General features: G+C 46.4%; 1 protein-coding gene across 2 annotated transcripts in view; it reads left to right on the plus strand.

Moving 5' to 3' along the window:
* The window catches only part of LOC127214357 (disks large homolog 5), a 104510-nt gene extending 91413 nt beyond the window's left edge, over positions 1-13097 (plus strand). For both annotated transcript variants that reach the window (XM_051174761.1, XM_051174762.1), the window contains 6 exons: positions 1282-1475; positions 8476-8619; positions 8857-8984; positions 10314-10423; positions 10937-11046; positions 12269-13097. In XM_051174761.1, the coding sequence (XP_051030718.1) occupies positions 1282-1475; positions 8476-8619; positions 8857-8984; positions 10314-10423; positions 10937-11046; positions 12269-12372 (790 nt within the window). In that variant the 3' untranslated portion in view covers positions 12373-13097. The remainder of the gene's footprint in view (positions 1-1281; positions 1476-8475; positions 8620-8856; positions 8985-10313; positions 10424-10936; positions 11047-12268) is intronic.
* The last annotated feature ends 6172 nt before the right edge of the window (positions 13098-19269 follow it).

Here is a 19269-nt window from a genome sequence, read left to right on the forward strand (position 1 = left end):
AGAAGAGATCCTGTGGCAAGCTAGGAAGTATCTTAGTGTTCTATTGCTGTGAAGACACACCATGACCACAGCAACTCTTATAAAAGAAAGCATTTAACTGGGGGCTTGCTTACAGTTTCAGAGATTTAGTTCAGTGTCTTCATGGGGAGCATGGTGACACACAGACAGACAGGGTGCTAGAGAAGTAGCTGAGAGTTCTACATCGGGATCGTCAGGCAGCGGGAAGAAAGATACTCTGGGACTGGTTTTGGCTTTGGAAACTCCAAAGTCCACCCCTAACGACACACTCCCTCCAACCAGGCCACACTTCCTAATCCCACTCAAGTAGTACCATTCCCTGATGACCAAGCCTGCAAATGTATGAGCCTATGGAGGCCATTGTCACTCAGACCACCACAAGAAACAAAGAGAACTCCTGTAGTCAGATTTTAGTTTGAGCATCCAGCTCACAAATAAACACTTACTATTAATTATGAAAGCTCTGCCCCTTGTTCCTAACTAGTTCTTATAACTTACATTAACCCAAATTTTTTTAATCTATGTTCTTTTCTGTAGCTTGGTTACCTTTACTCTGTACTGCCCATCCTATTTCCTCTCTATCTGGCTGGCAACTCTGCCTTTCTTCCCAGAGCTCTCTGTCCAGTAGTCCCTGCTGTACCTCCTGCCTAGCTATCGACCATGTAGCTTTTTATTAAGCCAATCACAGTGACACATCTTTACACAGTGCAAAGGAATATTCCACAACAGACTCAGGCCAGGTTTGCTTTCTTTAATAACCTACCACTGAAGGAAGTAATGGGTTCTGAGAGGATCTCATCTATCCCTTCTGAGGGTAGATACCTAACCACTCTCCACCATGAAATCTCTTAAGACACCTCCATCTCAGTGCTAATACTCTGGGGATCCAGTCTCCAACAGTATGTGGACCCATAAGAGTCACAGTACTATCACTGACGCCTATAGCCCCAAGCCACTCATCTACACTTAAAATCCATAGGTTTCTTTTTAGGCATTTGATGCAAATGTTAGTGTCCATACCTTCCATGGCAGGAAGCAGAGCTAGCAGTGTCACTGGGCACCAAGTGCCTTGGGCTTGGTATCATGGTAGGAATTTACTTGCATCGAAGCTGGACCCTGAACTTCTTGTTGCTATGGTGATGCTTGAGCATCCTGGGGCATGGGAAAGGCCAGTAGTATAGAAGGCTTGGGGTGAACTGGGGAAACCTAGCTAGGTTCTTCCCTTTCCGTGGCCCTCCCAGCATTGTCATTCTCTGACTGCAGGATGGACCAAGAGTTCTCAAGGAGGCTCAGCATGTCTGAGGTCAAAGATGACAACACAGCAAAGACACTGTCAGCAGCTGCACGTCGGTCCTTCTTCCGAAGGAAACATAAACACAAACGCAGTGGGTCCAAAGATGGCAAGGACCTGCTCGCTCTGGACACCTTTTCCAATGACTCCATTCCGCTCTTTGAAGGCAAGTGCTGGGCTCATTCCAACAGGCTGTAGGTGTGGGGGTCGCAGGGTGCTAGAACTTCACAGTAGGGGGGTTCCCAAAAGTTCCTTGCTTTTTGTGTACTTGTGTGGAGTGGACATTCAGACTGGCAGGATGGTTCTGAGAGTCTGTCAGCTTCAGTGTATGGCTTTAACCATCAAGGTCCCCTCTTGGCCACCATGTTTCTTTGTGCCTTCAGCTCTATTTCAGGAAGGAGAAAGGCAAGGTGAGAGTGTCAGGGCTTGAGAGGCTGGAAAGGTGTGTGCTCTGTGTGTACAGTGCTTGCTGTGCAAGCTTGAGAACCCAAGTTCAGATCCACATATAGAAAGCCAGGTGTGGTGTGTTTATCATCCCAGCACTGGGTATGAAGAAAGATGGAGGTGGCTCATGGCCAGCCATTCTAGCTGAAATATGAGGGCCCTGGGCCAGTGGACATGGTTTCTGCTTCGTGTATTGCATCTGGCTTGTGTTTGTCACTGCTCAGTCTTTCTGGCTTCATTCACATGTTCGTTAGTGATTTTGATGAGCTCTTTCCCAGAAGAATGCTGAGTCAGGCTGGAGTTGAGGGCTAGGAAAGTCAGCTAGCCTCCTAGAATATAGCTTCTATAGAAGGAGGCCATTGGTGCTGAGTGGCAAGAGATCCTTGTCATCAAAGTGGCTCCTGGGGCTCTGTGTGTATTCACTGTGTTGGGCACATAGGGTGTGGGGTCACCGGGCAGTAGATTTGAGGGACTGTTGGATTCCTCTTTCCTCTCTGTCTTTCCTTCCTTCTCATCTTTAAAATAAAGATCTTGCCAGGTGTGGTGGTGCACACCTTTAATCTCAACACTTGGGAGGCAGAGTCAGGCAGATCTCTGAGTTCAAAGGTACCCTAATCTACATTTTAAAAAACGTGCAGTGAAATGTTCCCTGCCACCATCAATCAGACAGGCTGGATAGATCACAGCCTGTGAGAGGCTCTAGTCTGCACTCTGTTTCTGTACAACGTACAGCTTTAGTGTGAGATTTCATCCATGTAAATCTATATGTTAAAAATAAAAATATCTTTTAGTAATAATGTTGGTTCACTTTTGCCTTTTCAGCTTGAAAGCCTGAAGTGCTTACTACTACCCTGCCATTAACAGAGTTAAGTTGCTCTCATGTTAGGTGAGGTTTCTCTTGTTTCTTGCCCTCATGTCCTCTTTTGGTCTGTACTTTTAGACAGTCCCATAGGCACCATCTCTCATGTGCAGTGAGGGTCTGGTGTGTGTGTTTGTTTAAGTTCCTTGACATTTTGGCACTGTTTTTGTTTTTAATTTAAAATTTTATTTTAATGTGTATTAATTAATTAATGTAACCTGCATGTATGTATGGGCACCATGTGTGTGCAGTGCCTGTAGAGACCAAAAGAGAGTGTCAGAACCCCAGGAACTGGAGTTACAGGTGAGTGTGAGCCACCATGTCAGTGTTGGGAACTAAACCCACTCCTTTGGAAGAAGAGCCTGTGCTTTTAGTGGTTAAGCCTTCTCTCCAGCCTCACCACTGATTTTGAAGCTGTTACTAGAAACATATGCCTTCTGGATTATTCTGTTTTCCTGCAGTGACCCATTTGTCAATGGAAAAGTCCTGATTTCCTGTAGTGTCCCCTTTGGAAAATCTGTAACGTGATGTTTTGATTTCTACTCATTCTCTGTCTTGGTCTCTACATGCTTAACCTTTTTCTGGCTATCACTGTTCACACTTTGAACTTCCTTGTAGTTTTATTTACTGTTCCTGGAGTAGGGTAGGGTAGAGTAGCTTTTATTTCACTTACTGTGGCAGCCACTGTTTCAATACATTGTATCAAAGTATGACCTAGTATCAATGTGTAGACAGATGGCAGATGGAAGTTTTCACTTTCTGTGCAACAAGAGCATTCAAAATACTACTGTCTTTTCTTTGTGTTGGCCTGTTCCACCTCTTTTATGTTCCCTTGTCTCTCTTTCTCTCTATTTTGGGAATAATCAAGTATTTCTATTACCTCTCCAGTTTTCAGTTTATAGTCTTTTGGAGATTTCTGTGTCCCTCACCACATGTACTTGACTGCCTGCTAGCCCAGGCCATCAGTTGGATTGGTTTCCTAAGAAGTCTGAATCACTGGCCTACTCCACCTCCACTCATCACCACCCCAGCGTCCACAGCATTCCTATAGTTACCCCAATGTGTCTCAATGGTTTTCACAGTTTTTCCTCTCTCTTGCTGCTCTTCACTCCTTCCCAGGCTCTGTTTGTCTGATCTTGTCATCTTTCTGCTTTCCTTCAACCTTTCTTAGAATGTGTGCTTTGCACTTAGTGTTGCGTTTTCTGTTTTTTCTGACAATGTCCATTTTCCAGAACTTCCCCTGTATATACCTTAGGTTGGTGTTTACAGCCACACCTTGGTATGTCAGGGAGTTGGTACAAAGCCTCCTCTAGATACTACAGAACACCTATAGTGCACTGGTAACTCATGTGAATCACCGGTGTAGGTAGAGTTTGTATATGGCCTGAGTGCATTCCCCACATATTACATTGTCTCTAGATTACTTATAATACCTGTTTGAATATTCTCTATCCCCAATTGATTGAATCCATGAACTCAAAACTGTGGATTCAGAGGGTTGACTGCATTTTACTTCAGTGCTTTTAAGATACTATTCTAGGTAGCACACACCTTTAATCCCAGCACTCAGGAGGTAGAGGCAGATGGATCTCTGTGAGTTCAAGGCTAGCCTGGTCTACAGAGCAAGTGCCAGGATAGATTCCAAAGCTACACAGAGAAACCCTGCCTCAAAGGGAAAGAGGGAAAAAAAAAAAGATATTTTCAGAGCTAAGAGAGATGGCTTAGAGGGTAAAGGAGCTTGCTGAGTAAGCCTGGTGACTTGAGTTTCATTCCCCAAACTCACATAAAAGTGTAAGGAAAGGCCTAACTATGAATGTTAACTCTGACCTCCACATATGGTATGCATGCCAACACACACACATATCATGCACAATTACAAAAAAAAAAAAAAAAAAAGAATAGTTTAAAACAAAGTCTACTCATTTCAGATGTCTAAGACCAATGCCACCAGATCAGCATCAGGGAGCCAGCAGCCTCTACTGCCCTGGAAAGCTCTATTGGATGAATCTGCTCCTAGCCTTTGTTGCTTTTGAGCAGTGGCTACCAACATTCTTTTGCTTGTAGACACATCACTATTATCTCAAAACCTCTTTCTACTCCTTCTTCACATCTATGCTATGTGAGCCTGCCTCACAATTCCCTTTTCTGATGGTAACACATGGGATGTCATCAACCCAGGAGAACGTTCCCACTAGAAAAGGTAAGAGTCACAGGCTGTTTGGAACAAGAAGTGTCTTTGTTGTTTGTGTGTCAGTTTGACAAACTAGAGTCATCAGAGAAGGAGCCTCAGTTGAGGAAATGTTTCCATGAGATGCAGTTATAAGGCATTTTCTCAATTAGTGATCAATGGGGAAGCGCTGTGGGTAGTCCTGGGTTCTGTTAGAAAGCGAGCTAAGCAAGCCATAAATGAGCAAGCCAATAAGCAGGGTTTCCATGCCCTCTGTATCAGTTCCTGCCTCTAGATTCCTGCTCTGTTTGAGTTCCTGTCCTAACTTCCCTCAGTGATGAACAGAACTGTAGAATAGTAAGCCAAATAAACCCTTTCCTTCCCAACTTGCTTTGGTCATGGCGTTTTGTTGCAGCAACAGACCATGGAAACTCTTATAAAGGAAAACATGTATCTGGAGTGGTTCACTTACATTTTCAGAGGTTTAGTCTATTATCACAGTGGGAAGCAAGGCAACATGCAGGCAGACATTGCTGGAGCTAAGAGACCTTACAACCTTGACCGATAGGCAACAAGAAGTGGTCTGCCTCACTGGGTATAGCTTGAGCATAGGAGACCTCAGAGCCCACCCCTACAGTGACACACTTCCTCCAACAAGGCCACACCTACTCCATCATGGCCACACCTCCTAATATTGCCACTCCCTTTTCCTTCAAACTGCCACACAACTGCAAATAAGGCAAGAAGTGACCTAACCCTTAGGGATGCATTTTGACCTACCACATGATGTTTCTGGGAGGGTTCCTCTAATGTTTTTATGCTGAAGGTGACATCCCCTAGGCCCAGTGAATTTGTGCATCATCTCTGTTCTCATCATCAGGCCTTGCTATACTACCCAGGTATGTTTACCTTCTTGTTCTTAAATCTATAGCTTGATGTTTGAGAAGATCCTAGGCCATCGTTTTCTTCAAGTTGTTTCTATGGTCTTCTTGCCTCTCTCCTCTTGGATCCCTGACCAGATTGGTCAAGTTGGCCTCATGTCTTCTACATGCTTTCTCCTATTCTTTTCAAACCTTTTCTCTTGATGTTTCAGCCAAACAGGATGCTTCCCACTGACCTTTGCCCTGTTCACTGTCCAGCTCATCTTTGGTGTCCAATGTCTTAATTTCAGAAACTGCCTTATCTAGTGCCAGTGTTACCATCTGATGTTTGTAATAGAGGCTTTTATTCTCCGCCAAGACTTCCCAGATCTTGTCTGTTATTAAAGTTTCAGCAATTGTGAGGACTACCCAGTAGCTGCCCCAACTGGTCATCTCTGAGTCGTGTTTGCTCTGCCTGGAGCTTGTCAGTTGAAATGTCAAGAAGAGGAAATGTTAAGACTGAGAGTGAAGTTCCAGTGCCTTGGGAGCCAGCACCAGTGGCCACCTGAGTCCATGGGGAGGCTGAGCTAACCTCGACTGGGCTGTGGTTTCTGTGCTGTATGGAATTCACCCTGACCAATAGAAGAGCTGGCACCTGGGTCTGAGCTCCATGGGGGCCCTCCTCCCCCTGGGGCAGTCTTTCTCTTCTTCACACAAGAGTCAGTGGAACCCTTTGCTCTGTGGTTTTGTTTTTTCATACACATTTAGATTTTTGTTCCTCAGAGCTTTGGAAATTGGCAAGGGTTACAGGGGAAGCCCCTGATTCAGACTTAGCTCTTTTTCTTTGTATTTATTTGCTTGTATAAGTGTGTGTAAAATTTGCTTGTGTTTATGGTTGAATATGCACTCAAAGAGACCTGAGGAGGACTCTTTGCTGTATTTCTTTGAGACAGAGTCTCTCACTTAAACAGAAACTAGGCTGGCAGCCAGGAATCCTTCATATCTCTATCCCCACATTGCTGGGGTCATAGCCAGGTGGCCATTCCTAGCCTTTTACATGGGTGCTGGGGATTTGAGCTCTGAGCCATGTCTCTAGCTTCCAGTACTTAGCTTTTGCCTCCTCCCTTCCCACTCCATTTTTGGTTCTTTGAGTTGTGACTGCTGTTACTGTCCTAAGACTCCATTTTTGTCTCCCTGTCTATTGGGTATTTCCTGCTCACTCTTCTGAGACCCCAGCATCTTCACAGCAACTCTCTGCTCAGGTCTATATTTGACTTGTGCATGGGATATTGCGGAGTCCTCAGTGGATGGGCATGAATCCCTGTGATGTGGTCCACAACCAATAGGAGGGGGAGATGGAGCTACAAGCCATTCATAGTTATCATGTGGTTTTTATTGAATGTAACGCCTCCCACGCACATACATGCTATTTTCTTGTTTTTTTTTTTTTAATTAGCTTATGGTAATAAGCGTCATGTGGAAAAAATATACACTTCCAGATTAGATTAATGGCTGCATCTAAGGCTAGTATGGCTGTATCTGTGTCTCTTAATTTTTTTAGAAGAGGAAGGGTATGGGCATTTCAAGGCCATGAATGTAGACCCAGACCAGCTGGTCCCAGGTTAGGAAGTACCATATAGAAACATGTGTCTTGCAAGCACACAGGACTATGATGAGTATTGTAAGGCAAGACTGTTCTGTCTTTGTTCTGCCCATGGGGTTAGTCTCTGCAGAGTATGGGTGTTTGTGCTCCACAAAAGTGTGCAGACCCCACAGAGTCCTACTCTTCCTGCATCTGCCTGCCACAGTCACCTTGTGCCTTCTTCCAGCCTGTTCTCTGCTCCCATCTTAGACTGGATCCTCATCCGGTTTGAGCTAGCTCACCACAGCACTCACCTCTTTCAGTCTCATACCTGGACTCCCAGTTCTGCATTTGTCTGAGCATCTTGCTCCCTTGTGGCCCCAGTTAGCATGAACTTCCAAAGCACAGAAACTGGGTGCCTTGTATCTTGTGTTTCTAAAAAGCCAGCACACACCGTCAAGGAGTCTCTAGGAAGGCAGTTGCCCGCTACCTTCCTGACCATCTCTTCTTGTGAGAACTTTGTGCACTTGGTGGGGGACTTCACCTAGCATGGTAATTAGGAAAGTGGCTTGATCTCTAGAGCTAAATCAGAGAGCAGCAGCTAAAGCCTCACAGGAAGCTTACCTGTGTGTCACATACAGTCTGAGCTGGTGGGCAACCCAGGTAGCCCTGTGTTGAAAACCCAGGCCCCTTCGGTCTTCTGCCTCAGACAGTTCCTAAGGGTTGTCACCACTATATGAGCAGAGCTGGCTCACAGCACCATCTTTTCTGGTCCATTGGCAGAGGCTAAATATGTAATTGCATCACCTCAATCCTTCATGTCCTAGTATGGTGATATAACCTTACATGTGGAGGTTATGGCTTCTAAACCTTGGAGCCACATCTCTAGTGAGCAGAAGAAGATGTGTGGGTGCAGTGGGAATAGGATAACTGAAGAACTGGAGTAGAACAAAAAGTAAGATGATTGTCCCCAGTGTCCTCAGTGGCAGATGGACTTTGGCAGTCTCCCTAGGGACTTCACTAGTGATTGTGCCCTGCGTGCCAGAGATGTGATACTGATAAAACTAGCACCTGATTTAAACCCACTCGCCGTGCTGGTCTGGTTTTTGTGAGACAAAAGAGACAGGCCTGTCCAGGTAACCAAGGTCAGGGTAGGCCTATCTAGATGATCAAGGTTGGAACCATGGGTGTCCAGCTCTTCTTTCTTCCTCTGTCCAGCTTGGGCTCATGACCCTGCCCCCTCTTGTCTCTTAGATTCAGTGAGCCTGGCCTATCAGCGGGTCCAGAAGGTGGACTGTACCTCTCTGCGGCCTGTCCTTATCTTGGGGCCTTTACTCGATGTGGTGAAAGAGATGCTGGTAAATGAAGCACCTGGCAAGTTCTGCAGATGCCCACTTGGTAAGGGTTGTCCCTGTGCTGACTAGGTTGAGTCTGTCTTTGTCCATTTGTCCACCTACCTTTCTGGCCATGCAGAGTAATTGGTATACAGAGTCTAAGGAGACCCACCTGTGACCCTTCGTTCTCTCCAGGAGAGCAAAGAGTAGTGTGGGTCTCCATGCTGCTGATCAGTATTGGTATCTGCATTGTGGCCCTTCTTTGCACCCAGCACCTTGACTTCTGCATCTTACCATACAGAGGTGATGAAGGCTTCCCAGCAAGCCATTGAACGGGGTGTCAAAGACTGTCTGTTTGTGGACTACAAGCGGAGGAGCGGCCATTTTGATGTTACCACCGTGGCTTCAATAAAGGAGATCACAGAAAAGGTACTCAGGGCTGTGGCCCAAGAGCTGGACTCCTCCTCTATCTGGGACCCTCTGCCCTGGTTTTTATGCCTCAGCCAGCTGTCTGAGACCTCCTGCCTTTGGTCTCATCCTCCTGGATACTATGAGTCTCTGCCTTCACTACTAGCACACAGATCCATGGAAAGGACCTAGGATGGGTACCTGCATCCTCTACTCTCTAAAGGGCACTGAGGAGATCTTTGAAGTCTGGAGGGACCTTCTCCTAGACCATTCTGGGGTGGGTACCTGAACATGTGGATAACACGGATACAAGGAGCCACCCACCAGGTCTTTGACTCCATAAATGCCAAGAGTGTTTCTTGGTGCTTTTGACATCCTGGGGTCCATTTGTCAAGGAGTAGTTTAGCTACAACGTGTGCTAGGGAAGTAGCCAGCCCTAGCTGCTTCTCAGCCTCTGGTCTCTGGGCTTCTCTAGCTACTTCTCTGGGCTACAGTTTCCTCTTCTACCAGACAATGTGAGCTGCTCACAGTTGGAAATGTTTATTACTTTTTTGATGGGGATAAGCTTCAGTTAGGAAATGCATCCACCAAGAGAGCTGCACACAGGATGCCTGTGGTCTTTCTTAGGCTGACTCCCTTCATGGAGTCATAGCCATGCAAAGTTTGTATGCCACACCCCATGAATCCCAAAGTCTCCAGTCTTGTTTGGTGCCACAGATTAGTTAGATCATTGCAATGAAATACCATAATCTAAAAGCAAATTGGGGAGGAAAGGTTCATTTGGCTTATAGTTCCACATTGCTGTTCATCACCAAAGGATGTCAGGACAGGAACTCAAAAAAAGGATAGAATACTGGAAGCAGAAGCTAATGCACAGGCCATGGAGGGGTGCTGCTTACTGGCTTGCTTCCCATGACTTGCTCAGCCCACCTTCTTATAGAATCTAGGACCAACAGCCCAGGGATGGGACCACCCACATGATCTGGGCCCTCCCCCATTAATCACTAAATGAGAAAATGCCTTACAGCTGGATTTCATCAAGGCATTTCCTCAACTGAGCCTCCTTCCTTTCTGATGACTCTAGCTTGTGTCAAATTGACTCCTCATGTTGAGGTGTGGGTTGCTGGCCTCAGCGGCCATCTGTGTGTGTGTGTGTGTGTGTGTGATAGCCACCAATGAAGTCTCCCTTCCTATCTTAAGTGGTCTACTAGAAGTCCTGCTTCTGCTGTCTGGTGTTTTGGAGTGTGGAGGAAGGTAGAGTTGTGTGGAGGAAGGGTGAGTCCTGGGGGAGTGGGATAGATGATGTGTCCTCTTGTCTGCCCTACATACTCACACTACACTCTCCCTCAGAACCGGCACTGTCTTCTGGACATCGCCCCACATGCCATTGAGAGGCTGCATCATATGCACATCTACCCAATTGTCATCTTCATCCGCTACAAGAGCGCCAAGCACATCAAGTGAGTGTCTGGCCCCTCTGAGTCCCTTTTGGGGTTGGGTCCTGGGCTGGAACAGTAGCTCTCCTCTCTGACCCTGGGTTTGTATGCAGAGCAACATTGGCCAAGTTAGGACATCCTTCCTATTGGGACACAAGAACACTTCCAGAGAAAGGCTGACTTTGTTCGCAAAGCTCTCCTCTGTCTCATCCCCTGAGCTAAGTCCAGCTCAGCTACCCTCACTGGGGCCCCTTCTCCACTTGGTTTTTCTGTGCTGTTGAGCTCCTGGCACTTGTGTTTGGAGATGGCTAGTGTGCCTTCTGACTTTGTCCAAGTCCTGGGGTACTGACAGATTCCCGTCAGCCCACAGTTCCCCATACAGCCTAGAGGCTATTAATTTATGGGAAAGCAGCCTAGATCCCCTGCCCTAGCCCAAACCTGTCTTCCCGGATATCCCTGACACCCTGGACCAAGGAAGGAAGAGGGGACCCAGGGATAGGTTTAAGACTCAGCCTAGTTCCCTGGCTTCCCCACCAGGGAGCAGAGAGACCCTGTCTACTTGAGGGACAAAGTGACACAGAGGCATTCCAAAGAGCAGTTTGAGACAGCACAGAAGATTGATCAAGAGTACAGCAGGTACTTCACAGGTAAGTGGGTATGGGCCCAGCCAGGAGTAGAGAATTTCCTCAGGTGACAGTCCTAGGAATGACAACAGCCCAACTTTCCTGGACAGGCTGGGCTGAGCTGCCACATACCCTTTGTTACCTAGACATCTGGTCCACAGGTCCAAGCCAGTATCCAAGCTGTGCCAGGTGGCAGGGCTATGCTCACTGGCCTTTGGGCATGGTCTAGCCTCAATCACAACATGCAATAGGAGCTCTCTCAGTACAAACACCCAGCAGCATAACCGTGGTGACCCCCAGACAGGTTGTGAACCCCAAGAACCCAGGTGAGCCAGCAGTGCAGACAGCTGTCTATCCTGAGTACTGCCTAGGCCCAGCCTTATAGGGGACTGAGGGGTTAGGTAGGTTGGTGAGGCAAGGCCAGTCTCGTCATCTCTAGTTGTCAAGTGAGCCACCTGTGGATGCGATTTTCAGCTTTCCCGCTTCTGGTGGGTATAAAGACGACCATTTGTAGGAGCTGTGGGGGCATCTTAGTACATCACAGAAAGGGTTAGGACCCAGAAGAGCACTTCCTGGGCCCCCGCTTGCTCTCATTCATTTCGATTTTTATCACAGACGAGTAGGCCAGTAGAAAAAAGAAAATGTTAAAAACTGCTGGTCAGTGGTGGCACACACCTTTAATCCCAGCACTTGGGAGGCAGAGGCAGGAGGATCTCTGTGAGTTCCAGGACAGGCTCCAAAGCTACACAGAGAAACTCTGTCTGGAAAAACAAAAACAAAACACAACATGCCCAAACTTAAATATATAATGATTTTTAAAAATTAAACAGAAATAAAATTATATAAACTTCATTACTCTCTGAAGGTACCTGGCCCTCTGGGGGTATGCTGTGCCCACCGTGCCCTGGAGAAGCACTAGCTCACCAACCTGGGCACTAGTCCTTCCCCAACTCCTGCCTATCCCCTGCAGAGCCCTGCTGCCAGTAATGTCATCCCACCATGCCCCCAGGCTGCCTCTCCATATGCTGCCCAGTTATCATTCCTCCTCCCCAGTAGAGGGCAGGCCAGTCCCCGCCCCACTCTATTAAGGTGGGCAGTTTGTGAGCAGTCAGCTTCCCCAGGGGGAGGTTTTCTCCTTTGCCCAGTTTCCTACAGGCAAGCAAATAGTGTTCATTTCCCTTACTGGGTGGGAATGTCTTACGTGGAGCTGATCTAGCCTGCTTGTGTTTGGTGGGCTTTTCTGCAGGGGTTGTCCAAGGTGGAGCCCTGTCGGTCATTTGCACTCAGATCCTGGCAATGGTCAATCAAGAACAAAGTAAAGTCCTGTGGATCCCCGCTTGCCCACCCTAGCAGAAAGTTGTGCCAGAGGCACCTCCATGACCTCATGGTGGGGACAGCTGGCTGGCTCTTTTCCAGCCCCTAGAGGTCTGTCTATCTATGGACCCGGAACCAGGACTCCAGGAACACAGCCTTTGTAGACGGAGAGCTCCCAAGATTTGGGCCCAGCTTGTGGATGGCACTACTCACATGTCCACTTTGAAACAAAAAAGCAGAAACAAAAGACTTGAACCTCCCATAGCCAGCCGAGCAGAGGTGCTGTGTCCAAGACCTTGCTGATCACAAGTTTACAAGCCTTTTCTAAGTATTTGGTTGTTTATGTTTACTTGAATGGCTCCATGTTGTTGGTGCCCAGCCCCCTGATCTCAACCCCTCTGTCATTCCCTGTTGGTTTGATGGTCCTGTCTTGGGCAGGACAATTCTGGAACCTCGTTTGGGGGGAGCTGCTTTGTTACAGGATGTTTCTGTCAGTGGGACCAGAACTTTGACAGACTTCCTGCTCCTTGGTGGCCCCTCTCCTGGAAGACATCACAACTGCAGGTGCTTAGACCACTATTGGTACCAGAACCAGTGCCCTGGTGGGGCCAACTTGCCTTGGCAGCACTTTCCTCCCATACATGGAAGGCAGTTTTGGCATTCTTGCAGCTTCACCTCTTGGCCTTTCTACTGCTTTCCTGGCCTCTTGTTTCTTCTCCAGCTGCATCTATATTTAAACATCATGTCCATCAGAGCTTTGTGGTTCCTCAGTGATGCGGTTGGGTCCTCAGCAGGGGGCATGGGTATGCCATTCGCTCCTGTAGGCTCCGAGATGCCCGACAGCCTTTGTCAGTACAAGATGGCAGGGTAAACCTTACACTGGCACAGGTGTACCAGCTCTTTCTGCCATGAAACTATTCATGTCACAGACTTTGAAATAAGAGCTTGTGGTGGGTATAATGGTTAGACTCATCTATTGAAAATCTAAGAACACCTGGGCGTTCCCCCCCCCCCCAATCTAGGTTGCAACAGCATTCTCAGCCTGACTCCATGAAGATATCTCCATTCTTTTTTTTTTTTTTTTTTTTTTAACCCATTCTCTTCTCCCTCTCTACTCCCCTACCCCCTCCCGCACTTCTGATGCCAGATCTATCGGCTAAAGAGCTGATGTGGTCCCTTCTTCAAAAGTGTGTCCTATTAATAGGTACTGTACTGGGTTCTGTGTGTCATTGGGGTAGGACCTATATTTTAATACTGTTCCTAACATTTCATTTTATTAGCAAGAAATCTTTGATTTCATTTTATTCTTTGTAATTCTAGATATTAGATTGTAGTTTAGTCATTATTGACAATTTTTTTAAAAGGGATATATTTTCTTGCACAGCTGTTTAAAAAGAGAGGGAGAGTTGCAGCCCTCGAGGCTGTTCTGTGCCTTTCAGGCGCACATTTTCTAGCTCAGACAACTGGGAGATGCTGCTGACCACTCTCAAGATCTTACTTGCATAGTCAACGGACAGGCAGGTATGGATCTAACAGGTGGGACATGCTGTACTAAAATGTTACTTTGTATCAAAAACAAAACAGACTTCAGTACAACAAATAAAGGTCAGTTTGTGTAACCTGTGTGTGCAAATACCAGTGGATGGTGGTGAATGCAGCTATCCATTCTACTCAACCTGTGTACAGCCACCACCCTTCCACCCCCCCACCCCCACCTCACCTTCCTTTCCTTTATAAGGAGGCCTGTGCTATTGTTCTCCACTGGGACCTACGCAGTGCTGGGGCCTGCAGTCTTCTGGCTGATGAATTGAGGTTGGTTGACAAGCAGCTGCCCTTACCTGGTGCATCCACCTCTGCCTGATTCCTGTTATGCCCCACTGTTATCGACCAAGTCATGCTTTGGAGCAGGGTTGCAGCTACACAGCTCTCAGGTCCTTGTGTTCAGGTCTCTAGATGTGAAGCTGTGCTGTGGGAAGCAAAGAGGACTGAACTGAGGATTTGGGGGAGAACCCAGAGTGTCCACATTGGGTGTGCTATATGAAGCCTCAGGTTGGGAGTGCCCTACCTAGCTTGGGACCCTGTTGTAAAAACCTCAGAGTATCACATTGTAGCGCCCAGAACTACAGGGCCCCAGACGCAGCCTGCAGAAGAGGCAAATCTTGAGTCCCAGGTGCTGGAAAAATTGGGAAAGTGGATGGAGAGGCGTGTCTCAGACTGAGGGTAGAAGCTGCCCTGCCACTCCTTTTTACTGTCTGCATGTATGTGTATGTGTGTGTGCATGCATCCTTACACACACTTGCCTGTCAGAGGTCAGTGTAGGAGTCTTCCATTATCACTCTCTACCTTACTTTTTGAGATGGGTCTCTCATTGAACCTGGAGCTCACTGATCTAGACTCTCTGACCATTAAGTCCCAAGGATTCTCCTATCTCTACCTTCACAGTTATAGGTTTACCTTACCACCTCTGGCTCTTCTTTATTTTTGCTTTTAACATGTGTGCTGGGATCTTATTCAGGTTCTTATGCTTGCACAGCAAAGCATTTTACCTACTGAGCTGTCTTTCCCAGCTCTTGTCTGCCTCTTCTGTTTGCGGGGTCTCAGGAGTGGAATGATTTGCCAAAGCCCCATGCTAGTGTGGTGATATACTTGGTGATGATGCCTCCCTCATCTCTTCCTGTTGCAACAAGTTTCACCTTAGCAGCACCCTACAGAACTATATGAAAGTTTGGCACTAGGAGGGTGGGCTAGGCTTTCCCGGGCTTGTGCAGATGCTCACAGACACAAGGGCCCTCTATTACCTCCTGGTAGCACAGACCCTGTTGTCATCCTCAGAGCTGAAACCTTTTCTCTTACATTTAATCATGGTCAAACACAAACCTTAGCAGTTCCCTCTTGTAACACCATAACATGATGTTAGGCTTTTCTGTCTTTCCCGGATCTATAGGTAACTTGGTTTTCTTTTTCTTTTTAAAGCAGAAGGCCAGTTGTGTCTTTGAGACCACAGACTGTTTCTAAAAGCATGGAGGACTATCAGGGCAGCTCCATGGCTATGCTGTAATCAGCCATGAGACGGGGCTTTCAAGGTTTTTCTTGCTACACTGTACTACTGGGTGTGGCCACAGCAGATGGGTCTGTGCCCAATGTGGCATTGCATGGGGTGGCTCAGATCACCCAGAAAAAAACAGGCTGACATGATAGGACCCTCAGCCTTTGCATGTGTGCCTAAAGAAAATATGGATGGTTTTTCTATCTGTTACTTTTCATGTGAGCACAGGCCCTGAGGAAGGATTTATTCTGGCTTACAGTTGGGGATCCTTTCATCATGCTGGTTGGCATGACAGCAAGAGCAGGAGGCTGGCCAGATACATGCCTCCACAGTTTGGAAGCAGGGAGGAGACAGGAAGTGGGGCCAAGCTATAAAACATCAGAACCAATGAGTAACCTGCTTCCCCTAGCAAGGCCCTGCTTTGCAGGGGTGCCCCAAACTCTCCAAACAGTGCTATTGTCTGAAATTTGGGAGGACATTTCACATTCAAACTACAGCTACCTCTAAGGCCACTTGCTGTGCCTTCCTTTAGGATTCTGTGATGCAGGGGAGGGGATGGTTCTGGAAGGTTTAGTGCTTAGAATTAGCAAAGGCTTGCAGAAAGTGCCATTTTGAGGGTAGACAACATCACAGGCCTGGGAGCTGGAATCCAGCAGGTCTGGAACCTGGCCCTCTCTCCCTGCCAAAGAGTCAGTCCTGAAATTGATTGCAAAGCAGCAGGTTTGTAAGAGGGAACTTCATTCTGAGAGCTTGAGTGGCCACCCCCTTTGATATAGACAGAACTAGAGATCCATTTGAGTCACATGCCAAGAACAACAGAAACAAGGAAATGAACTACAAAGGATGGGCTTCCCAGGGAGGGCAGGGCTTCTGAAGCAGGAGCCTAGAAAGGAGAGGCCCTTCTTCACTGCATCCTGCTGTTGACTGTTGGGTGTCTTCCTCAACTTTCATAGTCCCTTAATCTACCTACCCTATCATCCATCCATCCATCCACCCACCCACCCATCCACTTACCCATTTCACCCTGTAGCTCTTCCATGCTTACAACTTTGAGGTTGGCTCACCCACACCTCTACTAAAAAGGGTTGGCTCTACTGAGCAGCAAGTTTTTGGGGTTTTTTTGTTTGTTTGTTTGTTTGTTTGTTTTGGTCTGTACCATTTTTTATTTATTTTTCTTATTTACATACTGATCCCAGTTCTCTCTCCTTCCTGCTTCCCTTTCTCCCTCCCTCCCCCCCCTTTCCCTCAATCCCATCCTCTCATGCCCTCTGACCACCCGCCCTTCCCATCCCCCACCCATTCCACATGTAGGGTGATGCCTTCCAGAAGGGGTTATCTAAGACTGTCAAGTCATTTGGAGTAGGGACTAGGCCTTCTCTCCTGTCTCTAGGTTAAGGGAGTATCCCTCCATGGGAGATGTGCTCCCAAAGTTCTTTTGTGCATCAGGGATACATCCTGGCTCCACTGTCAGAGGTCCCTTAGACTGCTCAGGCCTTCTGAGACCCATGTTCAGCGGGTCTGAGTCGGTTCAATGCTGGATTCCCAGCTATCAGTCTGGGGGGCCATTAGCTCTTCCTTGTTCAGGTCAGCTGTCTCTATGTGTTTCTGTAGCCTCGTCTTGTCCTCCCTCTCTGCATCAGTTCGGTTCAGTATTTAGTTATGGGTGTTTGCTTCTGTTTCCATCAGCTACTAGATGAGGGCTCTAGAATGGTGGATAAGTTAGTCATCAATTTCATTATCAGGGAAGGGCATTTATGGTAGCCTTTCCACTGTTGCTCAAATTGTTAGTTGGGGTCAGTTTCCTAGGTCTCTGAACATTTTTATAGAGTCAGTTTTCTCTTCAAACCTAGAATGGCTCCCTCTTTTATGGTCTCTCTCTCTCTCTCTTTCTCTCTCTCCCTCCCTCTTTTTTTTCTCATCTATTCCTCCCCTGACTCAATCTTCTAGTCCCACATGCTTTCCTCTCCTCCCCTTCTTTTCCTAGCTCTCTCTCCACTCACTTCCCCACCACTCCCAATTATGCTCAGGAGATCTTGTTCTTTCTCCTTCTGTGAGGGACCTTGTATGAAACTCTTAGGTTCCTCCTTGTATCCTAGTTTCTCTGGTGGTGTGAATTATAGGCTGGTGATCCTTGCAGCAAGTGTTCTTAACCTCTGGCCATCTCTCCAGTCTCAGCCCTTACTATCTTTTAAGATTGGGATCATGTTCTCTACAAATGGAGATGATTTGAATTCTTTCCTAAAAATATCCTTTTCATGTCATTTTCCTATTTCTCTAGCTAAGAATTCAAGCACTGTTAAGTGAGTGGAAGAGTAATACTCTCATCTCTTTTATTTTACAAGTAATACTTTGTTTTTCCCCACTAAGCATGTAATTCTGGTTATGGGTTATGATTTTCTCTTTTTTCAGACCTTAAAATACACACAGTGTTATTTGTGATGATTGTGTGTGTGTTACACTCTCCTTTACCTGCCTGTGCTATAATAATGATGGTGGTGATGGGGAGTGTGTGTGTGTGTGTGTCTGTGTTTATGTTGCTCTCTCCTTTGCCTGTATGTGTGGAGTCCAGAAGCTAAGGGTTTTCCTCCTTCACTACCCGCCTCTAAATTTTTTGAGAGACCCTTGCTGAACATGGCACTCACTATTTTGACTAGGCTGGATGGCTGGTAAGTTCCTGGGATCTGCCAGATTCCATCCCCACAGCTCTGGGATTATAACCTCATCACTCTGTACCTGGATTTTAGATGGATGATAGCCATCCAGACTCAGGCCATCACACTTGCACAGCAGCCATTTCACACACTGAACCACCTCCTGAGTCTGAGATGGGATTTTTTTTTCTTCTTTCCCTTTCTTTTATTTATTTTTTTAGACTATGCAGCCCCAGGTCACTGGAAACTTGTGTTGTAAGCACTTTCCTGCCAGCCTGGTCTCACTGCCTTGTCAGCCCCAAATAACAAACACAGAGAGACTGTATTAGTTAGTTATAAAGCTGATGGCCAATGGCTAGAGGTTCTTATTGGCTAGCTCTGTCTAAATTATTAGCCCATATTTAGTAATATATTTCTACATGGTCTTATCTTAAGGAGCATGCCATCCTCACACTTCCTCTCTTCCCGAGATCACATCATGACTCTGCCCTACATTTCCCAGAATCCTCCACCTCTCCTAGTCCCACCTATCTTGCTTCCCTATTGGCCAACAGAGCTTTATTCATTAACCAATAAGAGAAACATGTTTACAGAATGCCATCTCCCATCATCTCTTTTCTGTCTAAATAAAAAGAAGAGTTTTACCTTTAACATAGTAAAATATATAACAAAACAATTACAAAGTAAGAACTATAGTTACAATATTTAGTTCATTAACATGTAGCAAGATTTAAAGGAAATATTCTATCATCCTATCTTTGTGAGTCTTATATGTAACTTATCTTTTACCGTAACTAAGGAAAACTAACTATGACTGTCTGTCTTCAACTCCAGTAAAGACCACAGAAGGATAGTATATAAATTCTAGACTTGACAGAGAAAACTCGCTGCCTGTTCAGTCACCTGAAGTTCTGTAACGTTGCATCTTCAGCCCATAGTGTGTCTGGCAGACTCCTCAGCAAAGCAGGAAACTTTAAACTGTCTGCCTGTATTGGTAGTTTGTCGTTTATTTTTCTCTGTGTCCTGAAGAATATCTGTCAGGCTCTACCATGAAGCAGACACCCTGTAGACCTGTCCATCTTGTTTCAGCAGTTACTTTCCTGTGGATCCTGCATGTCTACTTTATAAAGCATATAGTTAGTTAAACAATCTAGACAAGAGAAGTATCTTGTCCAAATGGTTAGTCTTGCCATATTGGAAGGGAACTCTATAATGAGTTTCTTCGATGTCTATATT

This window comes from Phodopus roborovskii, unplaced genomic scaffold (genome assembly GCF_943737965.1).
Source record: "Phodopus roborovskii unplaced genomic scaffold, PHOROB, whole genome shotgun sequence".
NCBI lineage: Eukaryota > Metazoa > Chordata > Mammalia > Rodentia > Cricetidae > Phodopus > Phodopus roborovskii.